The 14,411-nt window shown below is 41.4% G+C and overlaps 1 protein-coding gene across 2 annotated transcripts in view; it reads left to right on the forward strand.

The window, feature by feature from the left end:
• The window catches only part of LOC130285534 (regulator of G-protein signaling 11-like), a 115,268-nt gene extending 104,463 nt beyond the window's left edge, over nucleotides 1-10,805 (forward strand). For both annotated transcript variants that reach the window (XM_056537051.1, XM_056537050.1), the window contains 2 exons: nucleotides 2,519-2,667; nucleotides 10,435-10,805. In XM_056537051.1, coding sequence (XP_056393026.1) covers nucleotides 2,519-2,667; nucleotides 10,435-10,558 — 273 coding nt within the window. In that variant the 3' untranslated portion in view covers nucleotides 10,559-10,805. The remainder of the gene's footprint in view (nucleotides 1-2,518; nucleotides 2,668-10,434) is intronic.
• The last annotated feature ends 3,606 nt before the right edge of the window (nucleotides 10,806-14,411 follow it).

The raw sequence follows: 14,411 nt of genomic DNA on the forward strand, positions 1-14,411 counted from the left end.
GATCCCGGGGGTCCCCAGCGGCGGGACCCCCACGATCAGGCATCTTATCCCCTATCCTTTGGATAGGGGATAAGACGTCTAAGCGCCGGAGTACCGCTTTAAAGGGGTACTTCGGTGAAAACTTTTTTTCTTTGAAATCAACTGGTGGCAGAAAGTTAAACATATTTGTAAATTACTTCTATTAAAAAATCTTAATCCTTCCAGTACTTATAAGCTGCTGAATGCTACAGAGGAAATTCCTTTCTTTTTGGAACACTGATGACATCACAAGCACAGTGCTCTCTGCTGACATCTCTGTCCATTTTAGCAACCGTGCATAGCAGATGTATGCTAAGGGTAGCATGGTGGCTCAGTGGTTAGCACTGCTGCCTTGCAGTGCTGGGGACTTGGGTTCAAATCCCACTAAGGACAACAATAAATAAAGTGTTATTATTATTTTTATTATTATTATTATTATAACGTCAGCAGAGAGAACTGTGCTCGTGATGTCATCAGAGAGCATTCCAAAAAGAAAAGAATTTCCTCTGTAGTATTCAGCAGCTAATAAGTACAGGAAGGATTAAGATTTTTTTAATAGAAGTAATTTACAAATATGTTAGACTTTCTGCCACCAGTTGATTTAAAAGAAAAAAGGTTTTCACCGGAGTACCCCTTTAAACACTCGGGTTTTAGTAAATCATGGTCAATGAGTCTCTGCTGCCACCTACAGGAGTGATGAGGAAGTGTTAGCATTTTTTGTCAGATCTGCAGCACGGTCCTATATTGAAGGGTCGCATGACTTACTTGTTTAGATATTTCTAAGAGATTATTTCTTGTTGAATCATTGACAGGAAACCCTGTTCCTCATCCTTTATTTTAAGCTTCCCTGAATGTGACTATTCCCAGGCCTCTCACAATGTGAGATATCATTCTATGTTTGGTTCGTTCCCCAGAGACCTATATTTTTGGCAGTAAAGCAAAATTAGCTGTTCCCAACAAGGACTGCATTCCCATATTCACACATGATACAGTTAATGAGCCGGAGGAGCAGGAGGCCTATGGGGAGGGGGGTCACTTTGATCCTCTCTTTAAGTTAATGTAAACATTGGATCCCTATTGTATGTAGATAAAAAACAATGGAACATTCTGTACTAATGTATTAACACAGTTTTACAGTAGTTACCCCTTGAAGGGCCACGCCGTTTGTGCAACTCCCATTCATTTTAATGGTACTTTCAAAAAATTGCGTAACAATTCCGGCAGTCACCATGTGGCAATGAGAGGAGATAAGAATACCCCTTCAAATCCATCTAGAGATAGATCACTGAATGGATCAGGTTACAGCTGTCTATGTAACTCTATGGAGTGGCTGAAGAGTGACACAGGCAAGATGCGGAATGCTTTAGTGTTACATGTTCCCTAATACTGCATTCACAGCTTACACTACTTAGTACTGCTCTATGATGCCCTCGTTGTTGCTATGCTTCTGAGGGTGTGCTATAAAGATATATGTAGCAGGATTTTCTCTTCTGTGTGTATACAGTGTACGGGGGACATCATAGTATCTACTCTCCTATTTCTGAGGGTGGGCTATAGATATAAATGTAGCAGGATCTTATCTTCTGCGTGTATGCAGTGAATGGGAGACATAATAGCAGCTAGTCTCCTGCTTTGGAGAGTGTGCTATAGAGACTTAGGGGACCAGGATCTTGTGTTATGCGTGTATGCAGTGTGTGGGAGACATCATAGCAGCTAATCTCCTGCTTTGAGACTTAGTGGGACCAGGATCTTGTGTTATGTGTGTATGCAGTGTATGTGAGACATCATAGTAGCTTACCTCTTCCCCCTTTGAGGGTGTTCTATTTAGATTATGATGAAGCATGATCTCTTCTGTGTGTGTTTTTGCAGTGTACAGGAGACATCATAGCAGCTAATCTCCTGCTTCTAATGGTTGTGCTATAGAGATAAAATGAAGCATGATCTCCTCTTGTGTGTGCAGTCTATGGGAGACATCATAGCAGCTAATCTCCTGCTTCTAATGGTTGTGCTATAGAGATCTCCTCTTGTGTGTGTAAGTGTGTGCAGTCTATGGGAGACATCATAGCAGCTAATCTCCTGCTTCTGATGGTGTTCTATGAAGATATAATGGGACAGGATCTCCTCCTCTGTGAGGGTGCAATGTAACACAGACATTGTAGCAGAAAGTCTCAGCCCACTAGTTCAGGGACAACTGAATATTAGAGATGGAGCCTACAGGGGGGAAAACTGGTGAAAAATGTCATAAACATGATACATAATGGACACAAAATTGTGCTGCTCCTCATGTACACATACACGACAATTAATCCTGAAAAGTTACGGGAGATGGCAGGTACAGGGCTGTTTACGATACGCAGATTAAGGACCAATCAGGAAGCACAGTCCCAGAACGAACCTTCTTTTTTTTGTCATTCTTTGTTGTTTCTTGTTGGTATGTCCAGTATTATAATGTGTGGCCCCTTGTCCCATTTCTTCCTTCTCATTTGTCTCCTTTGTACAGCTGTCCCCGCTAAGCAGTCCCTTGGCTAAGTCACCTGGAAACCTCTTGCCTGCTTGTCCTGAAGAGACTCCGCCCTGTTCCCTGCACGGTGCCTCTCGCCTGGAAGCCTCTCCCACCTTCCCATCTCCCAGCACCAATAGCTCTGAGAGGTTTAGTCTTAAGTCATTTTTTATTGCTATATGGGCTTTGCTTTAATAAGGTTTAATCATTACCTGTCTATTATAATCCATTAAAACAGTGTTTACCAACCTGGATGCCTCCAGCCAGGGACGGTTCTGCCTATAGGCAAAATAGGCAGCAGCCTAGAGCGCCCTCTTGATGGGGGCGCCGCTCTGCCTGCTGCAAGAAAGTTAGTAACCAGCCAGAAACTGAACCACCTGCCGCTTATCCGAAGCACCTGCCCAGCCAGAACCACCATCATGGGAGAAGGGGGTTTGTTACAGTGTGTCACCCCAGTAGTAAGGAGATTACATGAGGGGGAGGTTTGTTACAGTGTGTCACCCCAGTAATAAGGAGATTACATGAGGAGGAGGTTTGTTACAGTGTGTCACCCCAGTAGTAAGGAGATTACATGAGGGGGAGGTTTGTTACAGTGTGTCACCCCAGTAGTAAGGAGATTACATGAGGGGGAGGTTTGTTACAGTGTGTCACCCCCAGTAGTAAGGAGATTACATGAGGGGGAGGTTTGTTACAGTGTGTCACCCCAGTAGTAAGGAGATTACACGAGGAGGAGGTTTGTTACAGTGTGTCACCCCAGTAGTAAGGGGATTACATGAGGAGGAGGTTTGTTAGTGTGTCACCCCAGTAATAAGGAGATTACATGAGGGGGAGGTTTGTTACAGTGTGTCACCCCAGTAGTAAGGAGATTACATGAGGAGGAGGTTTGTTACAGTGTGTTACCCCAGTAGTAAGGAGATTACATGAGGAGGAGGTTTGTTACAGTGTGTCACCCCAGTAGTAAGGTGATTACATGAGGTGGAGGTTTGTTACAGTGTGTCACCCCAGTAGTAAGGTGATTACATGAGGATGAGGTTTGTTACAGTGTGTCACCCCAGTAGTAAGGAGTTTACATGAGGAGGGTGTTTGATACAGTGTGTTACCCCAGTAGTAAGGAGATTACATGAGGAGGATGTTTGTTACAGTGTGTCACCCCAGTAGTAAGGAGATTACATGAGAAGGGGGTTTGTTACAGTGTGTCACCCCAGTAGTAAGGAGATTAAATGAGGATGAGGTTTGTTACAGTGTGCCACCCCAGTAGTAAGGTGATTACATGAGGATGAGGTTTGTTACAGTGTTTTACCCCAGTAGTAAGGAGATAACATGAGGAGGATGTTTGTTACAGTGTGTCACCCCAGTAGTAAGGAGATTACATGAGAAGGGGGTTTGTTACAGTGTGTCACCCCAGTAGTAAGGAGATTACATGAGGATGAGGTTTGTTACAGTGTGTCACCCCAGTAGTAAGGAGATTACATGAGGAGGAGGTTTGTTACAGTGTGTCACCCCAGTAGTAAGGAGATTACATGAGGAGGAGGTTTGTTACAGTGTGTCACCCCATTAGTAAGGAGATTACATGAGGAGGAGGTTTGTTACAGTGTGTCACCCCAGTAGTAAGGAGATTACATGAGGAGGAGGTTGGTTACAGTGTGCCACCCCAGTAGTAAGGAGATTACATGAGGAGAAGGTTTGTTACAGTGTATCACCCCCATTAGTAAGTTAATTAGTGGGGTGTGTCAAAGGGCGGAACCAATGGACGGGGTCAATGGTTGGCAAAATCAGCTTTCGCCTAGGGTGGCAAAAATCCTTGCACCAGCCTTGCTTCCAGCTGTTGCGAAACTACAACTCCCAGCATGCCTGGACAGCCTTCGGCACCCTGGTTGGGAAGCACTGACTTAAAGGGACGTCACTAGCAGTATCAGCTGTTGTGCATGTTTAGGTGCCATTCATAATGAGTCAACTTTTTGAAAAGTTAAGTATTGCGGTGACATAAGTATTCATACCCTTTACTATAACATGTGACATAAGTATTCATACCCTTTACTATAACATGTGACATAAGTATTCATACCCTTTACTATAACATGTGACATAAGTATTCATACCCTTTACTATAACATGTGGCATAAGTATTCATACCCTTTACTATAACATGTGACATAAGTATTCATACCCTTTACTATAACATGTGACATAAGTATTCATACCCTTTACTATAACATGTGACATAAGTATTCATACCCTTTACTATAACATGTGACATAAGTATTCATACCCTTTACTATAACATGTGACATAAGTATTCATACCCTTTACTATAACATGTGACATAAGTATTCATACCCTTTACTATAACATGTGACATAAGTATTCATACCCTTTACTATAACATGTGACATAAGTATTCATACCCTTTACTATAACATGTGACATAAGTATTCATACCCTTTACTATAACATGTGACATAAGTATTCATACCCTTTACTATAACATGTGACATAAGTATTCATACCCTTTACTATAACATGTGACATAAGTATTCATACCCTTTACTATAACATGTGACATAAGTATTCATACCCTTTACTATAACATGTGACATAAGTATTCATACCCTTTACTATAACATGTGACATAAGTATTCATACCCTTTACTATAACATGTGACATAAGTATTCATACCCTTTACTATAACATGTGACATAAGTATTCATACCCTTTACTATAACATGTGACATAAGTATTCATACCCTTTACTATAACATGTGACATAAGTATTCATACCCTTTACTATAACATGTGACATAAGTATTCATACCCTTTACTACAACATGTGACATAAGTATTCATACCCTTTACTATAACGTGTGACATAAGTATTCAGACCCTTTACTATAACGTGTGACATAAGTATTCATACCCCTTACTATAACGTGTGACATAAGTATTCATACCCTTTACTATAGCATGTGACATAACTATTCATACCCTTTACTATGACGTGTGACATAAGTATTCATACCCTTTACTATAACGTGTGACATAAGTATTCAGACCCTTTACTATAACATGTGACATAAGTATTCATACCCTTTACTATAACATGTGACATAAGTATTCATACCCTTTACTATAACATGTGACATAAGTATTCATACCCTTTACTATAACATGTGACATAAGTATTCATACCCTTTACTATAACATGTGACATAAGTATTCATACCCTTTACTATAACATGTGACATAAGTATTCATACCCTTTACTATAACATGTGACATAAGTATTCATACCCTTTACTATAACATGTGACATAAGTATTCATACCCTTTATTAGAACATGTGACATAAGTATTCATACCCTTTACTATAACATGTGACATAAGTATTCATACCCTTTACTATAACATGTGACATAAGTATTCATACCCTTTACTATAACATGTGACATAAGTATTCATACCCTTTACTATAACATGTGACATAAGTATTCATACCCTTTACTATAACATGTGACATAAGTGTTCATACCCTTTACTATAACATGTGACATAAGTATTCATACCCTTTACTATAACATGTGACATAAGAATTCAGACCCTTTACTATAACATGTGACATAAGTATTCAGACCCTTTAATATAACATGTGACATAAGTATTCATACCCTTTACTATAACATGTGACATAAGTATTCATACCCTTTACTATAACATGTGACATAAGTATTCATACCCTTTACTCTGGACTTAGGTGAAACCCCTTTGGCAGTGATTCCGGCCTCCAGTCTTCCAGCCCCCAAAATGTCATCCAAAAATAGGAAAAAGTGAGGATTAAAGAAAAAATAAGTAGATAACTAATATAGATAAAGAAAGTCCTTACATATAAAAGTAAGAAAGATCTGCTGGGAGCTGTCTATGTCAGTGTTTCCCAACAGGGGTGCCTCCAGCTGTTGCAAAACTACAACTCCCAGCATGCCCGGACAGCCGTTGGCTGTCCGGGCATGCTGGGAGTTGTAGTTTTGCAACAGCTGGAGGCACCCTGGTTGGGAAACAATGGTTTATGTAGAGGACAGGAGCTTCTTCAGGGTCCTATACAGTACACAGTGTCCCAAATGGAGCCGACCTTACTTGGTGTCCAAAAGAGCAGCTAACCCTGGCACAGGTAAGGAGTAGTACAGAACTTGTAGTTCCTCCCTGTACTGTAGAGGGCGCTACCAGACACCAGTCAGTGCTTACACTTCAGTAATACAGGTAAAGAGTACAGAACATGTAATACCTCCCTGTACTGTAGAGGGCGCTACCAGACACCAGTCAGTGCTTACACTTCAGTAATACAGGTAAAGAGTACAGAACATGTAATACCTCCCTGTACTGTAGGGGGCACTACCAGACACCAGTCAGTGCATACACTTCAGTTATACAGGTAAAGAGTACAGAACATGTAATACCTCACTGTACTGTAGGGGGCACTACCAGATAGCCAGTCAGTACATACACTTCAGTAATACAGGTAAAGAGTACAGAACATGTAATACCTCCCTGTACTGTAGGGGGTGCTACCAGACACCAGTCAGTGCATACACTTCAGTAATACAGGGGATTTACCAGTAAATGCCCATTCTGATTGGTTAGTTCCTCCAGTTGTGACACGTTTCACAGATCTGGACTGTCTGTAGCATTGTATGTTGAGTCTGGTTTCAAGTTATGATGGTCCAGAAAAAAACATTGTATGTTGAAATTATTGCATGTTGAGGCCATTGTAAGTTGAGGGATCACTGTATCTTGAGTAGGGGATTGTTAGGGTTAGGCTGCTGCGGTATGTCATGTGCCCAGGGCGTCTGGTTCCAAAAAGGAAGTCATCAGGATATTTCTATTATTTTATTGATATAGGGAGAGATTTATCAAAACCTGTGCAGAGGAAAACTTGCCCAGTTGCCCATAGCAACCAATCAGATCGCTTCTTTCATTTTTCACAGGCCTTCATAAAAATGAAAGAAGCGAGCTGATTGGTTGCTATGGGCAACTGCACCACTCTTCCTCTGCACAGGTTTTGATAAATCTCCCCCCATAGTGCCTACATTAGAGTTAAGCAAGCTTTCTGAAACTTTTGGAAAGTGTTCGGTCTGCGTTGCATCTGTTCGGCACAGCAAAACTTAAAGGGGTATTCCAGGAAAAAACTTTATATATATATATATATATATATATATATATATATATATATATATATATATCTCAACTGGCTCCAGAAAGTAAACAGATTTGTAAATGACTTCTATTAAATCTTCATCCTTTCAGTACTAATGAGCTTCTGAAGTTGAGTTGTTCTAAGTGCTCTCTGATGACACGTGTCTCGGGAAATGCCCAGTTTAGAAGAAAATCCCCATAGCAAACCTATTCTATTCTGTGTAGTTCCTGAGACAAGCAGAGATGTCAGCAGAGAGCACTGTTGCCAGACAGAAATCAACAACTCAACTTCAGCAGCTGATAATAATTGAAAGGATTAAGATTTTTTAATAGAAGTAATTTACAAATCTGTTTAACTTTCTGGAGCCAGTTGATATAAAAAAAAAAAAAAAAAAAAAAAGTTTTTTCCTGGATAACCCCTTTAACTCTTTTGTCAAAGGAAACCAGCTGGTTTTCTGCAACATCTTGCTGGGCTGAGGGCTATGCGCTGGCCCAGCAAGTAAAGAGTTAAGTTAGAGTTGCTAAGCTGCGCTTGTTAACTCCTCGGTGGAGGGGGGTGTATACATTAAACAGCCATCTATATGGCTGTATAATGTATACAGTGAAGAGTGGGATACTTACCTTCTCATCACTCGTCCAGGCATCTTCTTGTGTAGCCCCGCCTCTATCGATGATGTGACAAGGGGCAGACAAGAAGAGGCCCGGACCAGCAACGAGATGGTAAGTATCACTCTCTTCACTGTATACATAAAACAACCATATAGATGGCTGTATAATGTATACACCCTGCTCCCTCCCCCCCAAAGGATTTAAAGGGGTACACCGCTGCTCAGTGTTTGGAACAAACTGTTCCGAACGCTGGAGCCGGCACCGGGATCATAGCTCCGCACCCTCATGATGTCACGCACCGCCCCCTCAATGCAAGTCTATGGGAGGGGGCGTGACCGCCGTCACGCCCCCTCCCATAGACTTGCATTGAGGGGGCTGGGCTCGACATCATGAGGGGGCAGGGCTATGATGTCACAAGCTCCCGGCGCTGTCTCCCGCTTTCGGAAGTTTGTTCCAAACGCTGAGCAGCGGAGTACCCCTTCAACTAGCACTGCTGAGCAGCGCTATTTAACTCCTTCCTTGCTGGGCTGAGCTGTACTCGCGGCTGTCAGCTGCGGGCACAGCTCAGCCCCAACATTCCCAGCTTCCCGCTAGATGAACCTTTCAATGTTTGAAAGTACGAAACCAGCAACGGCTGTCCGGGCATGCTGTAGGTTGTAGTTTTATCACAGCTATAGACACATTGTTTATTTGGTAGAATTTACTTTGGCTATTTTTATTTCTTTTTTTTTTTTATTGTTTATATATTTTTTTTTTGTTTTTTGCAATGAAAAATTCAACAAATGTATCTCAGTGCTGGATTTGTTCAGACATTGTGCGCTGACCTATTTTCCCCAAGATTCCTTTCTTTTCCTCTGAATCCTCCTTTACAACCCATTTCAAAGTAATACTCTCCCTTCAGTCGAGTGAAAAGACGTCTTATGCCGCCTTTGTTAATATCTTGGGCCTTTTAATATTTCTCCACGTTAATCTCCTATTTCGACGCTCCAGGGGCCCCCACTGTGTTGTGCTGCGTTCCTCTCCTTATAATAAAATGCTTTCCGCCAGCTGAACATTTCAAATTAAAAAATAAAAAAATCTAAAAAAATTAAGCTTCAGGCCAGCTTTAGATTATTTAAAAACCATCTGTGATCCTTCTTAAAAATTACATAAGGTCTATTATCCGTGAGATTTCGCATGGAAAGAGGCCTCACTTTGTATCCACATTATCTATAGATATACACATAGGAGTTAGTTCAAAACAAATGGCGAAAAAAAAATAAAAAAAAAGACCCCAAAAAATGCTGCATCCAACACGTTTAATTCGAGCTCAAAGGTTCGGAGGAAAAGGAAAGACATTTTTTTTTTAAATGTAAAAGTAAGAAAATGAATACAATAAATTAATTTATTTTAATATATTTTTCATAATAAAAAAAAAATAATAACAATAACAATCGATATATTGATATGATACACAAAAATATTGTCAAATAAATAAAACCATAGCTTGAAACACTACATAAAAAAAACAGTAGAAAAGTTCCCCAAAAAGGTATTAAGTATTAAACATAACATAAGAAACATAAGAAAATAAATACAATGTAATTATAATAGATAACTTGGAACGCTACATAAAAAAAGGAAATATAATGCAAATATAAAGTATTACTTTTTAATTAAATTAAAAAAAAAAGAAAAAAATTCTATTTTGTTTGTGAAGATTCCCAAAAAGGTATAAAAGCTGTATAAAAATACGATACACAAATAATATAGTAAAATAAATATAACCATAGCTGGAAATACTACAAAAAAAAAAAAAAACTGTAGAAAATACTTAAAGGGGTACTCCGCTGCTCAGCGTTTGGAACAAACTGTTCCGAATACTGGAGCCGCGGTGCAGGGAGCTTGTGATGTCATAGCCCCGCCCCCTCATGATGTCACGCCCCCTCCCATAGACTTGCATTGAGGGGGCGGGGCTATGACATAACAAGCTCATCGCCAGACTACCCCTTTAACAATAAAATATTAAAGAATAAAATTTTTACATTTTTGTTACAAATTTTTCATGATATAATTATTAATGATTGTTGTTTTGTTGTTGTTTTATTGGTTTTTTTGTTCTTTTTTTTTTTCTTCTCCAAAACAGGAATGAAATCCCTCTGGAATGCCAAATATACATTGTAGATAAAGTCTTCACGGCCCACCCAGAGCCCCGGATACCCCAGACGGACGCGGACACAGAAAGTTTAGAATCTTCTACCGTATTTTGATGGGAAAGGCCGCATTGGCGCTCTTGACTATCTCTCGTCTTACAGAATCACTCGGCACATGGTGGATGTTGGTGTATTATTATTATTATTATTACCTGTGTGAAGGCTCCTTAATATCTGGATCCAAATGGGAATGGAGTCGAATGTAAACATTCTTGGTCTCAGATCTTGGACCACCAAGCTGGCGTAGGGAGTCTTGAGGGCCATGCAATGCTCCCTGGGAAAAATGTATGCAAAGTAGTTCTCCTCCAAAAACTTGCTTTCTAGTGCCACCTACTGAAGTTAGATTACTGTAAGTCAGTGCTCGAGCCTTGAAACATGACTAGGGATTATCAACCCAAACGGAGTCTTCTCTCAGATACATAGTATACCTTGGGTGGTTAGGGCCCAAGGGGCTTTCATTTGGTAACACCCCCGCAGAGATGAAAGGATACTTGTTTACAGCTTCATGTGACCTGTGCCTGTGACCAGATGCAGCTGCCATGTAGCTTGGCCTATGAGGAGGCCCTGGGTCAGCAGCAGGAGAGGAGCGTGGGGGGGGGGGCGCAGTGACCTCTTCATGCATGTGTTAGTGAGGACAGGGTTGTGGTTGACGGGGCAGTGGGGAGTTGAGACTAGTGAAAGTCAACAGCAGGCAGAGTATTTAAAGGGGTACTCCCCTGGAAAACATTTGTTTTTAAATTAACTGTTGCCAGAAAGTTAAACAGATTTGTAAATTGCTTCTATTTAAAAATCTTAACCCTTCCAGTACTTATCAGCTGCTGTATGATCCACAGGAAGTTCTTTTCTTTTTGAATTTCCTTTCGGTCTGACCACAGTGCTCTCCGCTGACACCTCTGTCCATTTTAGGAACTGTCCAGAGCAGGAGCAGCTCCCCATAGCAAACCTCTCCTGCTCCAGACAGTTCCTGATATGGACAGAGGTGTCAGCAGAGAGCACTGTGGTCAGACAAAAAGAACTTCCTGTGGGAGCATACAGCAGCTGATAAGTACTGGAAGGATTAAGATTTTTTTTTATAGAAGTAATTTACAAATCTGTTTAACTTTCTGGTACCAGTTGATTTAAAAACAAACAAATATTTTTTAAAGGGGAGTACCTCTTTGAGCTTGCTTATCTTTGAAGGGGGGCAATGAGGACAGAATTGCATGTGAGGGGTTAGCGTCACCCTGTGGAGGAGGGAGAACTACATGGTGGGAGAAGCAGGGCCTCAAGCAGTGCAGAGTGTTTCAGGTGAAGACTGTCCTGATCATGTGACCAGAGAGGGAGGTCCTGAAGGCGGAGCAGGGTCCTCAGACAGTGACCACACCGATGTAAGGAAATCGTGATTTGTGATTCTCCTGTCTTCCACATTATTATAGTTTTTTTAAGCCTATAGGGGGCGCTGTTTTAATGTCTAGCACCTGGGCACTATATATAGAACTGATTTCTCTACTGTTATTTTCAGACATATTTCTGTATAGAATTGCACATTTAGATCTTTGCACAAACACTTCTGTAATGGACAGTGATTTCCTGAGTCCATGGTATACCCGTGCATATATTGTGTACAGTGTGGCTGATCCGCAAAAAGGGATAAATGCTTATAAATAAAAGGCATAACTGAGGGGGCGGAGCATGACACAAGAAGTGTTATGCCCGTCCCCTCAAGCAATGCACTGGACCGGAGGTCCCCATCCCCATCCTTAAAGGGGCTATCCAGGAAAAAACTTTTTTATATATATCAACTGACTCCAGAAAGTTAAATAGATTTGTAAATTACTTCTATTAAAAAAATCTTAATCCTTTCAGTACTTATGAGCTTCTGAAGTTAAGGTTGTTCTTTTCTGTCTAAATGCTCTCTGATGACACGTGTCTCGGGAACCGCCCAGTTTAGAAGAGGTTTGCTATGGGGATTTGCTTCTAAACTGGGCGTTTCCCGAGACACGTGTCATCAGAGAGGACTTAGACAGAAAAGAACAACCTTAACTTCAGAAGTTCATAAGTACTGAAAGGATTAAGATTTTTTTATAGAAGTAATTTACAAATCTGTTTAACTTTCTGGAGCCAGTTGAGATATATATATATATATATATATATATATATATATATATATATATATATATATACATATATATAAAAAGTTTTTTCCTGGATAACCCCTTTAAGTCCACAACAGTCCAGGATTAGAATGTTTCCCTGTTCTGTTCCAATGGAAAAAATGGAAAAAGCCAGAGTGTTGTGGACTTCGAGGACCGGGATAGGGACCACTGGAGCACATGGATTGGGGAAGTGGGGATTATTGCTACTCTTTACCTGCTAGGTCAAAATACTGCCTTTGCTAAACAATATATAGACATCAGTGATCAAGGTAATGTCTGCTCCATGACAGGAGCAGCACCTTACACCTCCAAAATGTGACTGTAGGGGGCAATCATTTTCAGGCCAGCCAGAGGCCTTCAGAAGGCCTCTGGCTGCCCTGAAAAATGATCGCCCCCTACAGTCACATTTTAGAGGTGTAAGGTGCTGCTCCTGTAATGGAGCAGACATTACCTCAGGCAGACTGTACTAACAGAGCGCCGATCTCAATATCATAGGATTGTTAAAGGGGTACTCCGATGCTCCAGCTTTCTGAACATTTTGTGTGGCAGTTCCTGGGGCAGTGATCGTAATGTCGTAGCCACACCCCTTGTGACGTCACAACACGCCCCCTCCATTCATGTCAATGGGAGGGGGCATGTTGACAGACATGCCCCTCCCATAGACATGAATGGAGGGGGCGTGACGTGATGTCACAAGGGGCATGGCCGAGACGTCACGACCACTGCCGCGGGGACCCGGCGTTTGTTTAGAACACCTGGTGCTGCGGGAGATCTGCTGCTTTGGATAGGGGATAAGATGTCTAGCAGTGGAGAACCCCTTTAAGTATAAGCAATCTAATCATTGCTTATAAAAGTCTCTCCTGGAGGGACTTGAAAAGATTTATTATTTGAAAAGTTATTAAAAATATTAAACAGCCTCAAGCTTAAAGGGGTACTCCACTAGAAAAAAATTTTTGTAAATCAACTGGTGCCAGAAAGCTTAACAGATTTGTAAATTACTTCTAATAAAAAATCTTTACCCTTCCAATACTTAGCAGAGAGCACTGTGGTCAGACAGAAAGGAAATTCAAAAAGAAAATCAAACAGCAGCTGATGACAGCTGATGGGGATTTGCTCCTAAAATGGATTATACAGCAGCTGATAAGTACTGGAAGGATTAAGATTTTTTAATAGAAGTAATTTACAAATCTCTTTAAAGGGGTACTCCGCCCCTAGCATCTTATTCCCTATCCAAAGGATAGGGGATAAAATGTCAGATCGCGGGGGTCCCACCGCTGGGGACCCCCGGGATCTCCGCTACAGCCGGAGGGGCCGGAGCATCGTGACGTTACGGCCCGCCCCCACAATACAAGTCTATGGGAGGGGGCGTGGCGGCCATCACGACCCCTCCCATAGACTTGTATTGAGGGGACGGGCCGTAACGTCACGAGGGGGCGGAGCTGTGACGTCACGATGCTCCGGCCCCTGCATCGCCGGTCATTACGCACAGAGCGAGTTTGCCCTGTGCAGTAATGATGGCGGGGTGCTGCAGCGGAGATCCCGGGGGTCCCCAGTGGCGGGACCCCGCCGATCTGACATTTTATCCCCTATCCTTTGGATAGGGGATAAGATGCTAGGGGCGGAGTACCCCTTTAACTTTCTCGCACCAGTTGATTTAAAAAAAGAAAAAAAAATGTTTTCCAGTAGAGTACCCCTTTAATAAAAATTCAAATCACCCCACCCCACCCTTTTTAATTTTTTCAAATAAATAAACATATTTGGTATTGCTTCATGCG

Source organism: Hyla sarda, chromosome 8 (genome assembly GCF_029499605.1).
Source record: "Hyla sarda isolate aHylSar1 chromosome 8, aHylSar1.hap1, whole genome shotgun sequence".
NCBI lineage: Eukaryota > Metazoa > Chordata > Amphibia > Anura > Hylidae > Hyla > Hyla sarda.